Raw genomic sequence first — 22,192 nt, forward strand, 5'->3', positions numbered from 1 at the left:
GTATGACAGGTTTCTGAATCACTATTTGATTATGATTACTCATTATGATATACACACAGACACATGTATAGTTTATATGTTCCCACAAATATACATTTTGTATATATATACAGTATATATATATATATATATATATATATATATATATATATATATATATATATATATATATATATATATGCTGGAATATACACAAGTATTGTTAGAATGTATTATTTCTCTGTGTTGAATGTACTGGTTGAGGGATTCTTGACTAATGAAAGGATTTTTTAAAGTTTGTCATAGCATTACTGATCATTTATATTCACTTATTTACTTATCTACTCCTTTAATACGACTGATGGGATTTACATACAGAAAAGCCAAATGAAAACCATCATTAACATCTAAACAGAGATTTTCAGTGGGCTAAAGAAAGACATTCTGGGACTGTGGATGACTGGATGAGAGTTATATTCAGTGATGAATCACAAGTCTGCATTGGGCATGGTGATGATGCTGGAACTTTTGTTCGGTGCCGTTCCAATGAAATTTATAAAGACAACTGCCTGAAGAAAACATGCAAATTTCCACAATCATTAATGATATGGGGTTGTATGTCAGGTAAAGGTATGGGAGAGATGACAGTCATTACATCTTCTATAAATGCACAAGTTTATGTTGAGATTTTGGACACTTTTTTTATTCCATTAATTGAACGGATGTTTGGTGATAATAGCATCATTTTTCAGGATGATAATGCATCGTGCCATAAGGCAAAATCTGTGAAAACATTCCTACAGGAAAGACATATAATGTCAATGGCATGGCCTGCAAGATCCACAGTAAGTGCTTAATGCTCTTCAGTGAAGCACCCGCTGAGAAAACTAAAAGACTCTATTAGCTATGCCTTTAGGGGCACCAGCAGCACAGGTTAGGGTGTATGTATGGAGCCAGGGCGCCAGACATAGAGGGGTGATAACGTCTTTGCGGTAGGAGGGTGCTGGTCCATTTTTGGTTTTGTTGGCAAGCATTAGTGTTTTGAATCCAGTGAAGGGAGTGCAACAGTGGGGTAGGGTGGTGTGGGCGAACGTACTTAGGTTGAATACAAGTTGCACAGCTGCATTTTGGACGAATAGACAAATTGTGTTCAACGGTAGACCTGTGTACCTGGTAGACCTAGCAAAGAAACAAAAGAAGCGACAAAAGTGTGTCACATTAGCAACATATGAGGAAAAGGACAGTTGATTGTCCATGGTTACCCTGAAGTTGAGAGCAGTTCTGACCTGGAGGTGATTCACCTAGGATGACCAGCAGTTTATTTTTTAGAGTAATGGGCACTCACCCATGATGATATTTTTGCCAGACATGCCGAGATCTGAGCAGAAGCTGTGGTATCCGAGGAAGGGAAGGAGAAGATTAGTTGAGTATTCTCAGCATAGAAGTGGCAAAAAAGAAACATGTGAATATTATTATTTGCACACTTTTTTTAGTAGTTTAAAAGAATGTTTTTGAATGTTTTTGGCTCATGAAGTATTTGACTAATAAATATCATTAATAGATGGTGTGCTAAGAGTAACATTAGAGTCTTTTCACATAAACCAAGTTGATTAAATAAGAGAATAGAAAAGATGTCTGGATGTCAAGATGTTTGGTTTAAGACTTGTCTGAATAAATGTTATAAAAGGAATTTTGATATTCACAACCATTTTGCTGTAATGTGTAATCAAATGGTTATAGGTGCATTTCCAGAATGCTGAATGTTCCTGTGAGCACTGTGGGGGCCATTATCCGGAAATCGAAAGAGCATCAGTTCACCATAAACTGGCCACGATCAGGTGATCCATGTAAGATCCCTGTCCGAGGAGTCCAAAGAATAATCAGGAGAGTTTGCCAAGAGCCAAGAACCACTTGGGCAGAACTACAGGAAGACCTTGCATCAGCAGGTACTGTGGTTTCAAAGAAAACTATAAGCAATGCACTGAACCGCCATGGCATCCATGCACGCTCACCATGCAAGACTCCATTGCTGAACAAAAAGCATGTTGAGGCTCACTTAAAGTTTGCGAAAGAGCATTTGGAGAAGCCTGTGGATTATTGGGAGACTATAAAATGGTCAGATGAAAGCAAAATTGAACTTTTTGGCAGTCATTCTACACACCATGTTTGGAGAAGAAATGGCACTGCCCACCACCCCAAGAACAACATACCACCAGTTAAGTTTGGGGGTGGAAGCATCATGGTTTGGGGCTGCTTTTCAGCAAGGGGTACTGGCAGACTTTATATTATTAAAGGCAGGATGAATGGAGAAATGTACCAGGACATTCTGGATAAAAATCTGCTGCCATCTACCAGAAAGCTGAAAATGAAAAGAGGGTGGACATTTCAGCAAGACAATGATCCCAAACACAAGGCCAAGGAAACAATAAAGTGGTTTCAAAGAAAGAAAATCATGTTGCTTGAATGGCCCAGTCAATCACCTGACCTAAATCCCATAGAAAATCTATTAGGAGAACTGAAGATCAAAGTTCATAAAAGAGGCCCAAGGAACCTTCAAGATTTAAAGACCATTTGTGTGGAAGAATGGGCCAGAATCACTCCTGCGCAATGCAGACGACTAGTCTCTCCATACAAGAGGCGTCTAGAAGCTGTAATCACCAACAAAGGCTTTTCTACAAAGTATTAAATAAAGTGTGTTCAATACTTATTCCCTGTGTCATTTTACTTAATTTATTATGACTCAACTTCTATACTTAAATGATTTCTTTGTATGAATTCAATATTTGGCTTGATTGCTACATCTGGTGGGAATTTTGTGTCAATAGCCCACTTAGAAATCCCCTTACTGATAAAAATGCTGATGTGTCAAATATTTATTTTCCCCGCTGTATTTAGAATTACGTATAAAAACAGTATGTTTAGCTACAGACAGGCGCTAAAAGCTGCTAGAGCGAGCACCTGAGCAAACTCAGAAAACAACAAAAACAATCCCAGGTTCCTTTTTAGTACAGTAGCTAAATTAACAACAAATCAGGTATCTGAAAAATGTGTTTCATCACAGTTTAGTAGTGAGGACTTGAACTATGGGACTATGAATTTCTTCACTGAAAAAATGTATGGCATTAGAAAAACAATTGTGGCGGTCCAACCTCTGACATCATCTCCTGCCACAATTACCAAAGCTAAATCGAAAACATGTCAGTTAGATCCCATTCCAACTAATCTATTGAAGGAAGTGTTGGCCGAAGGAGGAGAAGGAGAGGAGGAAGACGTCTACAGAGGCGACAGGGATAGGAGAAGTGTAGGAGAGTAGAGGTTAGGGTTGGTACTTTAAATGTTGGCACTATGACTGGTAAAGGAAATGGATGGAAAGAGAAATGGTGTAGGGTTGATTCTGAAGGAGAAGAACAGTAAGAGTGTAGTGGAGGTGAAGAGAGTTTCTGATTGGGTGATGAACGTGAAGCTGGAAGTTGAAGGGATGATGATAAATGTCATCAGTTCCTATGCTCCACAAGTCGGCTGTGAGATGGATGAGAAGGAAAGATTCTGGAGTGAATTAGATGAAGTGGTAGAAGGTGTACCTAGTAATGAAAGATTGGTGATTGGGGCAGACTTTAATGGGCATGTAGGTGAGGGGAACAGCGGTGATGAGGAGGTGATGGGTAGGTATGGCCTAAAGGAGAGGAATGTGGAAGGACAGACGGTGGTAGATTTTGCTAAAAGGATGGAATTGGAAGTGGTAAATACGTATTTTAGGAAGAAGGAGGATCATAGGGTGACATTTAAGAGTGGAGGAAGGTGCACACAGGTGGATTATGTTCTATGTAGGTGATGCAACCTGAAGGAGATTGGAAACTGTAAGGTGTTGGCAGGGGACAATGTAGCTAGACAGCATCGGATGGTCGTCTGTAGGACAGTTTTGAAGGCGAAGAAGAAGAGGAGGAGAGTAAGGACTGAAAGAAGAATGAGATGGTGGAAAATGAAGGAGGAAGAGTGTAGTGTGAGGTTCATCGAAGAGGTCAGACAGAGGCTCGGTGGTGGTGAAGAGGTGCTGGATGATTGGGAAACTACTGCAGGAGTGATGAGGGAGGCAGCTAGAAAAGTACTTGGTGTGACATCTGGAAATAGAAAGGAAGACAAAGAGACGTGGTGGTGGAATGAGGAAGTGCAGGAGAGCATAAGGGGAAAGAGGTTAACAAAACAGAAGTGGGATCGACAGGGTGATGAGAAAAGTAGGCAGGAGTACAAGGAGATGCAGCAGCAGGTGAAGAGGGATGTGGCGAAAGCCAAGGAAAAGGCATACGAGGAGCTGTATGAGAGGTTGAACCTTAAGGAAGGAGAAAAGGATTTGTACCGATTGGCCAGGCAGAGGGACCGAGCTGGGAAGGAAGTGTTGCAAGTTAGAGCAATAAAGGATGGAGATGGAAATGTGTTGACTAGTGAGGAGAGTGTGTTGAGAAGATGGAGGGAGTATTTTAAGCAGCTGATGAACGAGGAAAATGAGAGAGAGAGAAGGTTGGATGATGTGGAGTTAGTGAAGCAGGAAGTGGATAGGATTAGTAAGGAGGAAGTGAGAGCAGCGATTAAGAGGATAAAGAGTGGAAAGTCGGTTGGACCAGATGACATACCGGTAGAAGCATGGAGATGTTTAGGAGAGATGGCAGTGGAGTTTTTAACCAGATTGTTTAACAAGATTCTAAAAGGTGAGAGGATGCCTGAGGAATGGAGAAGGAGTGTGCTGGTACTGATCTTTAAGCATAAGGGAGATGTGCAGACCTGCAGTAACTACAGGGGAATTAAGTTGATCAGTCACACCATGAAGTTATGGGAAAGAGTAGTGGAAGCCAGGCTGAGAGAAGAGGTGACCATCTGTGAGCAACAGTATTGTTTCATGCAAAGGAAGAGCACCACAGATGCCTTATTTGCTTTGAGAATGTTGATGGAGAAGTATAGAGAAGGACAAAAGGAATTGCATTGTGGATTTGTGGATTTAGAGAAAGCGTACGACAGGAGTTGTGGTATTGTATGAGGAAGTCAGGTGTGTCAGAGAAGTATGTGAGGGTGGTGCAGGACATGTATGAGGACAGTGTGACAGCAGTGAAGTGTGCAGTAGGAACGACAGACTGGTTCAAGGTGAAGGTTGGACTGCATCAAGGATCGGTGCTGAGCCCTTTTCTGTTTGCAATGGTGATGGACAGCTTGACGGACGAGGTCAGACAGGAGTCTCCCTGGACTATGATGTTCGCGGATGAAATTGTGATTTGTGGTGAGAGTAGTGAGCAGGTTGAGAAGAGCCTGTAGAGGTGGAGGTATGCGCTGGAGAGAAGGAGAATAAAAGTCAGTGGGAGTAAGACAGAGTACATGTGCGTAAATGAGAGGGAGGGCAGTGGAGTGGTGCGGTTGCAGGAAGAAGAGTTGAAGAAGGTGGTGGAGTTCAGGTACCTGGGGTCAACAGTGCAAAGTAATGGAGAGTGTGTTAGGGAAGTGAAGAAAAGAGTGCAGGCAGGGTGGAGTGGGTGGAGAAGAGTGACAGGAGTGATTTGTGATAGTAGGGTATCTGCAAGAATGAGAGGGAAAGTTTATAGGACTGTGGTGAGACCTGTGATGTTGTATGGATTAGAGACAGTGGCATTGAGTAAAAGACAGGAGGCGGAGCTGGAGGTAGCAGAGCTGAAGATGTTACGTTTTTTGTTGGGAGTGACGAGGATGGACAAGATTAGAAATGAGTTTATTAGAGGGACAGCGCATGTTGAACATTTTGGTGACAAAGTGAGGGCGGCGAGATTGAGATGGTTTGGACATGTGCAGAGAAGGGACATGAGTTATATTGGTAGGAGAATGCTGAGGATGGAGCCACCATCCAGGTAGTTGGTATGAAAGTGGCAGATATAGAGGACAGGGTGGTATGGAGACGGATGATCCGCTGTGGCGACCCCTAATGGGAGCAGCCGAAAGAAGAAGAAGATTACGTTTGTGGAGACATTATCATTGAATGGTTAATGTGCAATGTGTACTATAATATTTAAGTATAGCAATGAGTGTGTTCAAAATATTCTGCAACCTATTACTAGTTGTAGTAGTAGAACTTATTTTATAGTTTTCTTATTATAACTGTTAATACATATTATAACTGTTAATAAATAAATTAAATTCTCTTTGGTTTTGGAGACTTTTTGGATGTTATTTTTGTATATTAAAAGTAATGCAGTAACATTTTTGTTTATTTATTCATTTATTTATTTGTTTGTCATTGATAACTTTATCTTGGTCAGGGTTGCAATTTCTCAGTCAATTTTTCTCAATGTCAATGAAGAATAGAGATGATTGTTGAACACTTGGAGATTGCTTTCCATTACACATCAATAGAGCAACCGTAGTCAAAATCTTTACAGAGGACATCTCCTGGGCTGAATAGTATGTGTCTAGCCAAGAAAGTCTAGGTGCATTCTTCTGAGGATGAGGAAATCAACCCCCAACAAATCCCCACTTCTAAAGGGGGACAATAGAGATTGTCTTGACCAGCTGTTGTCTCTCTGCCTGGTACAGGAAGTGCCAAGTTCGTTTAGAGACAATTGTTTGCACAGGTTTTACAACACTGTTTCATTGTCCTGTCTCATTAATGTGCAGTTTTATTGTCCTATGTATTTATTGTTTATTTTGCACTTTTAAACTTGTCATAGCATGTGTGTATTGCTTCATGATCCCTGAAAAACAATATATTATTCCAAGGTATAATACATTTATATATATATATATATATATATATATATATATATATATATATATATATATATATATATATATATATATATATATATATATATGGAATAATTTATTGTTATAATAATCTATTGTTATATAAACATGGCCCAGTATATACAGGGGATATAGGGAATTTGTTTAGAGTAAAAGGCACACTCGCATTCAGCCACTTTACTGTGCATTAAAAATGCACATTGGACACTGTAGCACATCTGCAGACATCTGCACTCAGGGACTTACTATTTACTATAGACATCTGCCAATTCTGTCAAATATTACACAATGGACATTACGCACACTTGTACATTGTGTACACTTGTACATTCTTGACATTGCACACTAGACATTGCACACATGTTCACATGTAAGAACAAAGATAATTAAAGCGTGAGACTGTGACTGTGTGCAGGTGCAAACAGTCACAGTCTCACACTTTAATTAACTTTGTTCTTACATTACCTACATTTCAACCTCATATCTATCACATCTACCTTATATGTATTGCACCTTAGTTTAATGTTACTCTTGCTGTTTCACTCTCTATGCACCCTGATCCGTAGCAACGGCATTTCGCTCTTTTGCATACTGTGTATGTGGAGGAATGAAAATAAAGCTTTAGTTAAGTTGAAATTGGATTGGGATTTGCAGTTTCTGAATTCCTTTTAGTATAGTAGCATTGCTCTCCACTTGATAAGTAATTATGTTCTTCTTAATTTCTGTGATTTAAACTGGTTGTCATTAGTTACATTTATTAAGCTCAATTTCCGTTATTATTTCCTGCTTAATTTTTGCTCTGTTCACGTGGTCTAAGACAGGGAAACAGTGATAGCACTAGCAGAAAAATATACATTCATTTGTAAAGTGCAGTGTTGGATTTGTACATGTAATTTCTTTCAAAGAACCACCTGGTTTGAGATTTACAGGTGAGGTGTGGATAAATGGGGCATAAAAGTAACTTGAAGGAGATGTCCACCTTACTTTTAAATTGGCTGCTATATCCCTGACACAACCTCTCATTAAACGTGTATAGCAGTTATATTTAAAAAACTCAAATTAAGGGTAGACTTGATTGTGTGTCTGGTGAATGTACGGTATGTAGACAATACAATGACCTGTCTACAAAAATAGTATTAAACAGTATTATACACTTAATGGCAAAAGGGCGTGACATAGGAAAACATTTTTATTATTCACAGAAACAAACACAAAACAAAAAAAGTTTGCAAGCATTATAACGCAATTTGCCCTTTGCCCAGTTTGCCCTTTACGTTACTTTATAATCAGTTTTTGTATTAACTTTAAAATTTGATTCGGGACAATGTCGATAAATAACGTTATTTTGTCAAATCGAAATTCAGCACAAGACGAAATGTGAGTGGAACACATAATAATGCTCTCCGTTCTGTGCGCGTTTCCATGCGCGCTCATGTGAACACCCTTTAAAAGGGCAGAGGCGCAGAATGTCCCAGCGGGGGGCTGACAAACAAACGGACAACCAAGTAGCGGATTGCGTTGTAACTAACCATGTCTTTGTACCGAAACTCAGCGTGGTTCCTTAAAGGATTCATCGAATTTACAAAGTAAGAGACAAAATTTGCATCTTTTACACGTATACTGCTAAACATATCCGAATAATAGCTAAATGCACAGTAATGTGTAGGAATAGCAATAGTGACTTGTAGTTCATGTGATTAGCAGGTACTTATATTTATTGTCTTAAAAAATCTTTATTATTCTTATTATTCTTCTTAAAAGATTATTCATGCACAGCTAAGAGACCAGCCAATTCTCACGGCATTTAGTGATATAGTCAAAAAATGCAATCTATTGATTCGTGTTCATAGACTCGGATTTTCCCTCTTTTTTCTTGTCACTGAGGACGACTTTCTATGTAATTTATTTCAATAGGTATCAATAGATATTTTTGGTGCCTCTGCCAAAGTTTCCTTTCTGCCACTGCGTACCACAGAAGCTGTATTGTTTTTTTTTCGTTTGCTATTTATTTATTTTTATCTGCAAACACTATTACTCAACATTTAAGCAGGAGATTTTATCCCTGTTATTATTGCTATATATTTGGTAAGCTACTCGCTATTATAAACCATCGTCAGTGGCTTCTTCCAGTCAAAATACAGGTAATATATTCTTCTGGTTAATTAAGGAGACTGCATTAATTAGAGACACACACATTTATTACCATAGAACTCTTAACCAAACCATAACTGTAGGTTTTCTGCTTTATTCTCTGATAGAAATGGGGGGCAAAGATTACTGTTGTCATTTCTATCACATTGCGCATGATCCTCTGCCTCTGTTGCTATGGAGACGGAGGCAGTCGTTACACAAAAAAGAGGGAAATTTGTGTCTATGAACTCGAATCAGTAGACTGAAGTTCGTGACTATATCATTATATCGTGTTTCAACTTAAATTCAAAAATATAAAAAAAAATAGATAGGTTACTTATGATAAGCTGTAGCTGTTTATGAACTCTAAATGTTTGAGTATTTAGCCAGAACAGTATCTTTTCACATAGTCCAGTTTTACAGTATATGTATTTTACATAAACAGAGAGAAAGTAAGACAAAAGCAATAGAAATAACAAATTGAAAGAAAGAGAGTAAAAAATTAAAATACAAACTGTAGAGAAAAAGAGAAAATGTAAAAGGTATCCTATTTAAGCAGTGCGAGGGGTAGAAGCCCTGCACTGTGGAACTGCCCTGTGTCGGAGTAAATGGTTGGCAGTTGGGATTTAAATTTTGTGTGAGCATTTAACCTTATTATGTACAGTAAAGTGTATAGAGACCAAATACATCACAAATATCTACACAATACAATATTAGCTTATACTGTTTGGGCTGTATTAATTGCAACAAAAAGAAAAAAATCTAAAAATAAGTTTGAGAGGTAAACAATGTTAATTAGTACTTCTCTCTATGTTTCATATATGATTATTATTGAAAACTCTCTGATGGGTAACCTGACAGGCTGAGAAAACCTACATATAAATGTTCACATATATACCAACCATTTACTTAAATACTTACAAATCAGCCAATAATGTGGCTTCGGTTAATGTTTACATAAAAATCAGTATGGGGAAAATGTTATTCTGTTATTTCTGACAATGTCATGGTTGTTTTTGACAGGTGGACTGTTTTCAATAATTCTGCTGATCTCCTGTGAAGTTTATACAAAATGGTGGAAAAAAATTGAGTGATTGACACTTCTGTACATGAAATTGAAACAATTTAAACATTGGTTTAAGATGCCAGGAAGGAAATACGTATTCCTTCAAATAATCACTTTTTTTCAACCGAAAACAAACAAGAACAAAGATAATCTCAGGTTATTATGGGCACAGATAACCTGACAAGATAACAAAATAAATTAACAAAAAAAGCCGGTCTGGGGACCAGAAGGGGACAGGATCACTGGTATCTTAGGACCATGTAAGACTTAAGAAAGAGACAGAGAGAGGAAAACTATGACAACAAGAGAGCCAGAAGGTACCATCCACCATTTTCAAATCTGAGTGGATGTGTAAAAGTGGCAACATCCAAACATTCCAGTTTACCAAAACAATATACTCGTGAATCCTCTAGATCTGCTCCTTTATCTAAGAAAAACTCTTTTATAGATGCCTTTACTAAGCAATGTTTTCAACCTAGTCCCAAACAATGTGCAAAGGCTGTGCAATATAGCAATGAAATCAGTGGAATATTGACTTATATCTGTTAAAAACAAACAAAATATATATATATATATATATATATATATATATATATATATATATATATATATATATATATATATATATATATATAAAAAATTTTTTTAAATCAATGGTCACTAAAAAGCAGTAATTGGTATTTTATGTTATGTAATGGTATGAGATTTGAATGACTAAGATTAACATTTTGTAGGACTGGTATATAAGGTCTGGGTCCACTCCAGATGCCCCTGTATAAGATTCAGCATTACTTTTTCCCTACCATGCATCTAATATTTTTTTTTCCATTTTTATTTTCCCTGTATAAATATAACTTTTGTTTGCATTTCACTCTACAGCCATGACCCACAGTGAACCAATATGCCTCATTAGGCTCTGCACAACACTTTAACAGTGTGCTCATTTACTGAGTGGAGCAAGCGTCCCCAGTGCCTCCTTGTGCCCCTTTGTCCCACCGCCTAGTGACTCTGGCTTGAGTGGACAAAGCCACTTATTCATGCTACGAGTGGCATCACAGCGATGTCCTGATTTGCACTTGTTAGCTAATCGACATTTCAGTCTCTCAGCGCTTGTTTTTTTAGTAAAGATGTAAATTATTGTGCTTTATTGAATATTTAGCTGTAAAATCATGTAATTTTTTGCTGGGGTGATGAAAAGTCAGGGAAAAAGCCGGCTAATTTTAAAAGTAAATCTTTTAGTATGCTAATTGGATATTTAATACCACTATGCTATTGATATACCAATGGAAATTAATCTTAATTGGTTTGCATTTTTTGGGTTTGTTCCAGGGGAGCATTTGAGTCTGCATCAAAACATTTTATTGAAAAAGATGTGGAAGTCTCTGTGGCAGGTCGATCTTTCTTGATCACTGGAGCTAACAGTGGCATTGGCAAAGCAGTGGCCATGACCATTGCTAAAAAAGGTATGGAAGTGTGTGAGTGTATGTTTATAGTAAATATTCACAAATGTAATATTGTCTGATATTGACGGTTTACACACATTTCAGGTGGTACAATCCACATGGTATGCAGAAACAAGGAAAAGGCTGAGGAAACCAGAGCAGAGATTATCAAGGAGTCTGGAAACAAAGTAAGATTACAAACGTATAACTTTGTGCAATTGCAACAGTGGCATAACTTTTTGGATATTTAAAATTTGAATGAAAAGATCAATTACTTCAATGTTTTTTTTAATTCACTGCCCAACTATTTTTTAATTAAAACCTTTTTTCCAATTGTGTAAAAATGGCAAACACAATTGTCCAGACTTGCTACTTAATACTTATTTGAAGAACTTTTTTCAACAAATTCAAGACAGAACAATTTTCTTGGGTATGAGCATAGGGAATTTGGAAAACAGGTCACTGCAATGGGATGCATCACTGCAAGCACAGTAGTTCTATTTTTGGGCTCCTTCTAAACATACATACACTACCAGTCAATAGTTTGGGCACCTTCTTTTTAAATATATATATATATATATATATATATATTTATGATTTAACAGTTTCTGACAGTGAGATTAGGACAGAACAAATGTGGAATTTTGTAGTCAACAGAAATGTGTTAAATAACCCAGAATATGTTCCATATTTTTCATTCTTCAAAGTAGCCACCTTGTGCTTTGATGACAGCTCAGCCTCATGAGGTAATCACCTGAAATGGTTTACCAACACTCTTTAAGGAGTTCCCAGGGGTGTTACATACTCTTTGGCTCCTTCACTTTCCAGTGCAACTCATCCCAAAACATCTCAACTGGATTTAGATCAGGTGATTGCAGTGGTGGACGAAGTACACAAACTATGCACTTGAGTTAAAGTATAGATACACAAGGTAAATTTTTACACCAGTGAAGTTAAAAAAGCACTTCCTTTAAACTTTTACTTAAGTAAAAGTACAAAAGTATTTGCCTTCAAATGTACTTAAGTATCCAAGTATGATTTATTATGGCTATAATGTTTCCTATTATTATTTTTGCCACAAGACTCTTAATCGGTTAATCAACTCAGTTTATGTAAACAGACTCTAATGTTACTCTTAGCACACCAATCTATTAATAGAATGATATGAATTAGTCAAACACTGATTTATATTTATTAAAATTATCATGAACCAACCCCAGCCATTAGGGTTGCACAAGCCTTAGTGCCGGTCCCAAGCCCAGATAAATGGGGAGGGTTGCGTTAGGAAGGGCATCCAGCGTAAAAACATGTGCCAAATCAAACATGCGGATGATCCGCTGTGGCGACTCATAATTGGAGAAGCCGAGAGAAAGTTTTTTTATCATGAGCCGAAAACCTTCTTTTCAACTGCTTCAAAAATAAGGCTGAGTGTTTTGAAAAGTTAGAGTCAGGAGTTTCTTCTATCATTTATTCCTCTCAAAATGTTCTGCTTGCTGTTGAACTGACACTTAACTGTATGTTTGTGCTTAGTAAAGTTAAGTAAATTTTTATTATTCACTTATAAATAAAAAGGAATGTCTGATATTTGACTTTGAAATGTAGTGAAGTTAAAGTAAAAGTCTCCCCAAATAGAAATCTGAACAGTAAAGTTCAGATACGCAAAAAAGCTGCCTAAGTACAGTAACCAATTACATTTACTTCGTTACTGGTTTTTGTTTTGTGTGTAAATCTGATGAGAGCTGTCATCAAAGCCAAACGTAGCTACTTTGGACAATCTAAAATATAAAACATATTCTGGGTTTTTTTTAACACTTTTTCATACGTGTTCATATTTTGGATGTCAGTGGCTGTAATGTGCAATGTTGGAAAAAAAAAAAAAAAAAAAAAGAAAAAAACACTGAAGGAGAAGGTGTGTGCAAAATGGTAGTGTCATGTGACATGAGGACAACCGAAGATGATGTGTCTTATTAAGGTATTGAGCCACCACTAGCTGCCAGAAATTTTTTAGTGTGCCTAGGTATAAGGTTTTACAACTCTGAAATTGTAATAGTGAAATGTTTTACCAGTCTTTCAAAAAAGTCTATAAATTATGTATGCCTGATTAGTGGAGTGATATAATTGTCCTTAATTGTCCTTCTGTCTGGTTAAATAAAATCATATATATATATATATATATATATATATATATATATATATATATATATATATATATATATACATATATATAGTTTCAGTCTAGACACTTGCGGCTTATAGACAGGAGCGTCTTATTTATGTTAAAAATAAAAATATTTGTAAAATTCAGTGGGTGCCGCTTATATAAGGGTGCGATTTAAAGTCCGGAAATTACGGTATATATATATATATATATATATATATATATATATATATATATATATATATATATATATATATATACAGTGAGGAAAATAAGTATTTGAACACGCTGCTATTTTGCAAGTTCTCCCACTTAGAAATCATGGAGGGGTCTGAAATTGTCAATGTAGGTGCATGTCCACTGTGAAAGACATAATCTAAAAAAAAAAATCCAGAAATCACAATGTATGATTTTTAAACTATTTATTTGTATGATACAGCTGCAAATAAGTATTTGAACACCTGAGAAAGTCAGTGTTAATATTTGGTACAGGAGCCTTTGTTTGCAATTACAGAGGTCAAACGTTTCCTGTAGTTTTTCACCAGGTTTGCACACACTGCAGGAGGGATTTTGGCCCACTCCTCCACACAGATCTTCTCTATTTCTGGCCTGTCGCTGAGAAACACGGAGTTTGAGCTCCCTCCAAAGATTCTCTATTGGGTTTAGGTCTGGAGACTGGCTAGGCCACGCCAGAACCTTGATATGCTTCTTACAGAGCCACTCCTTGGTTATCCTGGCTGTGTGCTTCGGGTCATTGTCATGTTGGAAGACCCAGCCTCGACCCATCTTCAATGCTCTAACTGAGGGAAGGAGGTTGTTCCCCCAAATCTCGCAATACATGGCCCCGGTCATCCTCTCCTTAATACAGTGCAGTCGCCCTGTCCCATGTGCAGAAAAACACCCCCAAAGCATGATGCTACCACCCCCATGCTTCACAGTAGGGATGGTGTTCTCGGGATGGTACTCATCATTCTTCTTCCTCCAAACACGTTTAGTTGATTAATGACCCAAAAGTTCTATTTTGGTCTCATCTGACCACATGACTTTCTCCCATGACTCCTCTGGATCATCCAAATGGTCACTGGCAAACTTAAGACGTGCCTGGACATGTGCTGGTTTAAGCAGGGGAACCTTCCGTGCCATGCATGATTTCAAAACATGACGTCTTAGTGTATTACCAACAGTAACCTTGGAAACAGTGGTCCCAGCTCTTTTCAGGTCATTGACCAGCTCCTCCCGTGTAGTTCTGGGCTGATTTCTCACCTTCCTTAGGATCATTGAGACCCCATGAGGTGAGATCTTGCATGGAGCCCCTGTCCGAGGGAGATTGACAGTCATGTTTAGCTTCTTCCATTTTCTAATGATTGCTCCAACAGTGGACCTTTTTTCACCAAGCTGCTTGGCAATTTCCCCGTAGCCCTTTCCAGCCTTGTGGAGGTGTACAATTTTGTCTCTAGTGTCTTTGGACAGCTCTTTGGTCTTGGCCATGTTAGTAGTTGGATTCTTACTGATTGAATGGGGTGGACAGGTGTCTTTATGCAGCTAACGACCTCAAACAGGTGCATCTAATTTAGGATAATAAATGTAGTGGAGGTGGACATTTTAAAGGCAGACTAACAGGTCTTTGAGGGTCAGAATTCTAGCTAATAGACAGGTGTTCAAATACTTATTTGCAGCTGTATCATACAAATAAATAGTTAAAAAATTATACATTGTGATTTCTGGATTTTTTTTTTTAGATTATGTCTCTCACAGTGGACATGCACCTACGATGACAATTTCAGACCCCTCCATGATTTTTAAGTGGGAGAACTTGCAAAATAGCAGCGTGTTCAAATACTTATTTTCCTCACTGTATATATATATATATATATATATATATATATATATATATATATATATATATATTAGATAAATGTCACAATATTTTGCTTTGATATTTTGAGAAAAATGCCATTAGATTAAGAGAAAATATCAAAATATTTATAGAATTACATTTATAATATTCATTAAAAAAACAAAATTTTCAAGAAAAATTTAATTTTACTATGACAAAATCTACATCATTGACATTATAATTTATTTAAATAATAACTATATAATACAATTACCCTAAACAATGATGCTTCACAGTACATAAATAAATTCATCTTTGTTATCATCTGTCTCTGCAGTCATTCTAATCAGTCTGAGTAACCAGAGACTCTGTCAGTCTTCCACAATTTATGGAAGCATGTTTTTTTCCAGTAACCAGCATCTATTTCATTGTTCCAGAACACCACGGACTGTTTAACAAAGTGTAAGATCCATAAAACCCTAGGCAATGTTCATAAGAATTGCAGAGGTACCCAAGGGTACAGCTGCAACATTCATTTTGTACAATATTACAAATGTGGAGTGTGACACCTATTTGCATTTGACAATTCAGCCTCTGTTTAGCCCCAGTGGCCAGACACAACCTCAACCTGTTTATCTGGGACTATAGGTTCAGTATTAGCCTGTGCTATCTCTTGTTGCTTTGCCCCAGAATATGCATTGCTCTGATTGATATAAGGTGTCTGTCTACCCATAAAAACTATGATCGTGATAAGTAGATTCATGGCTGAGACCTCATTCCCCCTGAAGATTCATGAAAAAATATATTGTTGTATTGTCTGTTTTTGCCAGTATTTGTCTGTAGGAGTCAGCCCCATCCGTACACCCCACTTGAGAAACTGATCTTGTTGCTAAAGTGACAGTGAGGCAGATGGCTGTGACCTAAGCCAGTGTTAACCGGCTGTGGACTGCTGATTGCCACCTGGCTAACAGCCAGCACTGAAAGGATTGCAAGTGTTGCAGCCCTAGATTGATGACAGCCAAGGCTGTAATGAGCCAGTCAATCCTAAGAAGTTGATGTAGCACATCTTGCTCAGAACCTTGCTACATTTCTGATCACAGCATGCCACTTGCTGAATAACAGGAGACAATATAGCTCTTTTGCAGATTTACTGTCAGTTGTAAGGCTTCAGCATGTTTAGTAGGTGCTGCCTTTCTTTCTGCCAAATAAAGCATTTTGACACACAACAGCTGGATACAGGAAGATCAACAGGCCAGTCTGCTGCAGTAGTTCCAGTGCTGCCTGATTACACCTTGTGAACACACATAGAGGAATGGTATTTAGTCCTGTCTTTGCAAGATACATTCAAATTGGCATTAGTCACTGTGAATCTGGACTCACCCCTCCAATTTTGGATTCATTAAACCTCCTGCACTGGTCAGTTTCTCAGCAGGAGGATTTTTGAGTGCAGATGTTCAGATGACCTATTAGTCAGGGTCTACAACACAGATAGATTATTTCAAGCCCCATCTCTTTTTGCTAGAGTGGTGCTTGAGCTTGCCGACTGGTGTAATGGCGTGACTGGTGTGATGGCCTTTATGGCTACACCGTGTACACTGCAGGGAGGTTGTCTGATAGAAAGCTGGCCAGTGGGCTGAGTGAACAGAATAACCCACCTTGCACTCAAGCTGTTGGGAGTGAGAATTAGCTGCCCATGAACTACACTGTTAAAAATCTTTCAGTTAAAAAACAGTAAAGAACTGGCAGCACGGTTGCCAGCAACTTACTGTAAAATTACCAGTGTCTTATTGTTGGTGAAATTTACAGTTGGCTACTGTTTTTGCAAATACAACATAACACTGTTTATACATTAAAGTATATTTCTGAAAATATAATTAGCATTTTTGTAAAACCTTGTGATTTAAAAAATTGCCCCAGTTTAACTACAAAACACCACATTACTACCATGTATACATGTACTCTTTAACAGAAGTAAATCAGCTTTAGAGAGTTGTTTCAAAACATCTCTTTTTTATTAAACTGTCTTAGAATAAATCCTAAATAACATTAAAGAAAATAACACAGATTTTTATTTACAGAACATTTGTATAAAATAAAAACAATGGTCAACCAAAAGCCCAAAGCTTATTACATTTATGGAAATACATCTAAGTGTAAAAAAAAATTTACTCTGGAAAGAAACACAAAGGAAATGAAAGAAAACACCCAAGTATATACAGTTTTTTTGAGTGAATTTGCATGTGTGTGATGTGTGTGTTGTGAGTGTGTGTATGCGATGTTTGTGTGTGTCTGTGGTGTGTATTACTTTTATAAAGTCACACTTAAAATCTATTCATTTTTAAGTAGACTGAAGACACATCCGCTTTGATACTCCTACAGCCTTGTGCTCTTTTCCGGATTTATCCCGATTAACCGCCTGAAAAACAAATGTGTGTGTTTAGTGTGAAGGGGAAATGATTACTCACAGAGAACATATAGCAAAGTATATTCTTTTTATAAAGAACAGTTTTCATTCCGGAAAGAAAACAAGCAACAGCAGGCAAATCTTTTGGGCAAAAAAGTAAAACACAATAACACCGATATATAAGGTTTTTTTTTTCTAACGCTGTACACATTCGAGCAAACTCTGTTTATGAGAATGACAAAGAGACAGACCATGATGTGGGGGGGTGTATATTTGTACTCACCACTGAATCTGTAACATTGTTGAACCACCCTGATTATAGATTTTTTTTAATCTTTTATAACAACACTTTAATATCACAAGGATGATCGGTGGAAATTGGATGTGACAGCTCATTTTGTCATGTCAGATAATTTTCGTGTCTGAAATCAAATAAAATTACTGATTTTGTCCTACGTTATATATTGATTTTGTTTTAACTGTGCTGTTTTTCCATGTAAGAAAACAGGTATTGTTGTAATATGACACTGCTGATTCTGAGTCTGTAACTACAGGAAGTCTATGTGCACATCCTGGACCTATCTGAGACCAGGAAGGTATGGGAGTTTGCAGAGGCATTCAAAAAAAGATACAAAATGCTTAATGTTCTGGTAAGTGATCTGCTTTCCTTTAGCCTATGCAGGGAAAATGCAGTAATGAACTGATCTTTTATGAATTGTATGTTGCTGTGATACTGCAGATCAATAATGCAGGTTGTATGATGACTAAGCGAGAAGTGAATGCAGAGGGCTTTGAAAAGAGTTTTGCCGTTAACTCACTTGGTGAGTGAAGTTTGACACACATGGATGGTGTAAAGTTAATTTTCCAAATAAAATAGAAATCATCCAAATACAAATGCAACACAGTGACTTCATAAATAGAATTTGGTATACAATTATCTGGTATAGTTTTCACTATAACTACATAATTTGGATTAGTACTCAATTGTTTGCTCTCCCAAAGCTTTCTAAAGTATTACAATTTTATTTTTATTGTCTCTCCTTGTTTTTGCATTACTCTGCCAGCCATGTACATTCTCATCAAGAGCCTGATTCCCATTTTGGAAAAGAGCACTGACCCCAGAGTGGTAAGTTCAAACATAGACGCATGACACTGTAAAAGTCAATGCAATGACGGCACTTAATGTCTTTCTGTTAGATCACAGTGACATCTGGTGGGATGTTGGTGCAAAAACTACGTACAGGAAATTTGCAGTCACAAAGAGGCAGATATGATTGCACTATGGTATATGCCCAGAACAAGGTATGCAAAAACAATACACATACAAAAATTTGTGGTATTTATCCACAAAACAAAATATGCATGCTAATTTGGCACTAGGCTTATAAGTGCATTTATATTTGGTATATTTTAGTGATGGGTAATTTTAAGCATTGGTTGTTTTAGAGGCAGCAAGTGGTGATGACAGAACAGTTTGCTAAAGTTCACACAAGCATCCACTTCTCAGTAATGCATCCTGGCTGGGTGGATACACCAAGTAATTACACACTGTTTATACATATAATTAAAATAGTCTGAGCTAGATGTGGAAATGACAGCTTTTTTTTTTTCCATCTCTCTGCTCTGCTAGTGATTGCAAGTGCCATGCCTGACTTCTACCACTCAATGAAAGCGCGTTTGCGAACACCAGAACAGGGAGCTGACACTATGGTGTGGCTCGCAGTGTCTGAGGCTGCAGTCACAAATCCCAGTGGGAGATTTTTCCAAGGTATGAACAATACACATACAGTTCATAAATATTTATAGATAGCAACTTGATGCATAAAAGCATGCGAACATGGCTTCACTTGTTTTTCAAACCATGCCAGATAATCTAAATTATATTGTTGAAATATGCATCTTAATAAAAGTGGCCAGAGGAGATTTACCTTGCTTACAACTCAAAGATCCCCACCAGTTGAGTTAAAAAGAGTATGTCTGACACACAAGTAATACAATTTTAAATGTGTTGCTCCATAACATCTTGTTATAATTAAGAATGTTTTATCTTAAAAAAAAAAAAAACATTTAAAAAGAGAATCTTCCTAAGAAAAAAAAATCATTATTATGCGTAATATCTATTTTAACAAAAAAATAAAACCTGTTATAACAAGAAAACTATAAATTTCAGAATTTTAAAGTCTCAGCATGCTGTATAGCTCAATGACATGAAAGCTTAAATTAGAGCATATGTGTTGAGCATGTGTGTTGAATCTTTTTGAGTCTTTCTTTTTTTGAGTTTACCTTCATCATTTCTAGAGGACATTGCAATATTCTCAAGAATCAGCTCATAGAGTAGAACGGGAAAATAGGGCTGGAATTGTTTAATAAAACAAGCCAGAAAAGACTTGCTGACAAGAACCTTCATGTGATTTTTTATCCAACTCTCATATTGCATTGATTTGTTGTACTTTTACTCTTTTGCATGGTATAGATCGAAGGATGGTATCAGCCCATCTGCCACTGGCCTGGACACATAGTTCCCAAATGGAAGATGAGAAGTTCATGAGCGTTATGGAAGAGATAGCAAAAGGCTTCCAACCTAATTGAACATACAAAGAGAAACAGAATCACTTTAATACAAATGTTAGCCATACAACACACAGAGGACAGTTTCCCTTTAAATACATACATTGCCATTTATGTAACACACGTACACATTATGCAGATTAGGTAAGAAAACAGAAACTGAACTAAAAAAAATTAATACACACAATTTACCAAATAACACATTATTTAACTAATAATATATTTAAATGTTGGGTCTACACTAGGGTATTACTTATTGTAAATATGAACACTTCATGGTTCAGGGTGCAAAACAGTTTGCAAACAGTGAGAATGTTTCCTGTAAAAATGACATACATCCATTTGCATTCATATTAAAATATTTTGTCCATGTTGTTACAAAATTTTGTTTGCCTTTTATGCCATCTCATTGGTTTAACCATGGGTTTTCAGTAATGTACAGTGACTTCAGCTGATCTGGTCAACCAGGTGGGAACCTGCTTAGACCAAAATCACTCTCATTCTTCACCCAGTGAACCAGTGAGTGGTCTCATGTGCATTCTGTCTGAAAGGTTGTAGTGTCTGGATCTGTAGAATGGTTCAACAATTACTCTTAATATGCAAAATGTTTTTAAAATGTTTTACTGTTTCACTATGTTATGAGCAAATAATGGTTTTTTTTTTGTTGTTTTTTTACTAAGGTGTTCATTGTAACTAAACATGTAAACTATTGTTATATGACCCATGGTACATAACTAATAAATGTCTATATAAATAAATCAATGGTATTACAGTGGTTCTGAAGAATGCTGGAAGATGAAAAAAAAATGACAATTTGAATTGAGTTAGGAGCCTTATACTGTACTTATAACGGTTTCAGAAAATGTTCTGTCATTTTGCACACTTTACTGAGCAAAAATAAAGAGTTTAGGTAATGTACACTGGCATAATCAGCTGCATATAATTTATAGTTACAAATAAAATATATACATTTTGAAACAGTTTTTAGCATAGTGGTGTTTAAAAAGGATTTTTTTTTTCTGATATTTACTCTCCAAATCTTTTATCTTGCACTGCAACATCTATGTCAGATATTGTTTCAAGGGGAACAAAATAACCCAGCCCAAATAAACTGACATTAATTAAGGCTTTCATTTTTTACAAAAAATATGAAACCACGCCCTATGGTGAACACGTTGTTAGTAAAAAGCAAAAAATGGCCTAGCACAATATTTGTTCACAGCTTTCGCATGGACATGTTTACAGTATAAAAATTATTTAGGAAATTCTCATCTGCGTGCACACTGAAAAAAACAAAACAAAGGCAACTTTGAAACACTGAATTGCAAAGAAACTTTGAAGGACAAATGTAGTGAATGAACAAGTTAGTGTATGTGGGTGTGTTTGTGTCTGTCTGTGAAATAGAGGGAGAGAGAGCGAGAGAGAGAGAGAGAGAGAGAGAGAGAGAGAGAGAGAGAGAGAGAGACTGTACCATATACACTTACTGGTCATTTTCAGTTCTTGCACAACATAAGCATCCTACCTCACTAAGGTTTTCTCTCCCTCTCTCACACACACACACACACTGTACACTGCACATGTGAAGGGTTGGGATTTAATGGGCAGCAAATGAACAGTCAGTTGAAAGTAAAAATTAAACATAGAAGTACAGCAAGAATCTGAACCTCAAGAGGGGACAAACTGCTACTTGACTGCTATATGACATGAAGTTACAGTGTCTCTAAAATGACAGATCTTGTGGGGTGGTCCAAGAAATCTGGCTTGTCATCTAGCTTTCCCAAATTGCCTCTTTAAAAAAGGCCCTTATAAATGTTTCATGCTTCCTATACACCAACTTTGACAATGGACTGTT

At 37.0% G+C, this 22,192-nt stretch overlaps 2 protein-coding genes across 4 annotated transcripts in view; both read left to right on the forward strand.

The window, feature by feature from the left end:
- The first annotated feature begins 3,926 nt into the window (after window positions 1–3,926).
- LOC310730124 (uncharacterized protein) overlaps window positions 3,927–22,192 on the forward strand; it is a 53,581-nt gene continuing 35,315 nt past the window's right edge. For both annotated transcript variants that reach the window (XM_083548935.1, XM_083548936.1), the window contains exon 1: window positions 3,927–5,254. In XM_083548935.1, the coding sequence (XP_083405061.1) occupies window positions 3,944–5,008 (1,065 nt within the window). In that variant the 5' untranslated portion in view covers window positions 3,927–3,943 and the 3' untranslated portion in view covers window positions 5,009–5,254. The remainder of the gene's footprint in view (window positions 5,255–22,192) is intronic.
- On the forward strand, window positions 7,359–21,098 carry dhrs12la (dehydrogenase/reductase 12-like a). 2 transcript variants are annotated; one of them, XM_083548941.1, is made up of 10 exons: window positions 7,359–8,321; window positions 11,261–11,394; window positions 11,479–11,561; window positions 18,327–18,422; window positions 18,512–18,593; window positions 18,837–18,898; window positions 18,970–19,074; window positions 19,219–19,309; window positions 19,403–19,540; window positions 20,246–21,098. In XM_083548941.1, exons 1-10 carry the CDS (start codon window positions 8,266–8,268, stop codon window positions 20,359–20,361), a joined length of 963 nt encoding a protein of 320 aa, XP_083405067.1. In that variant the 5' UTR covers window positions 7,359–8,265; the 3' UTR covers window positions 20,362–21,098. The 2 variants fall into 2 exon arrangements, with proteins under 2 accessions (XP_083405067.1, XP_083405068.1); XM_083548942.1 differs by lacking the exon at window positions 7,359–8,321 and adding an exon at window positions 10,951–11,157.

The sequence above is a fragment of the Silurus aristotelis genome (genome assembly GCF_946808225.1).
Source record: "Silurus aristotelis genome assembly, chromosome: 8".
NCBI classification, from domain to species: Eukaryota; Metazoa; Chordata; class Actinopteri; order Siluriformes; family Siluridae; genus Silurus; species Silurus aristotelis.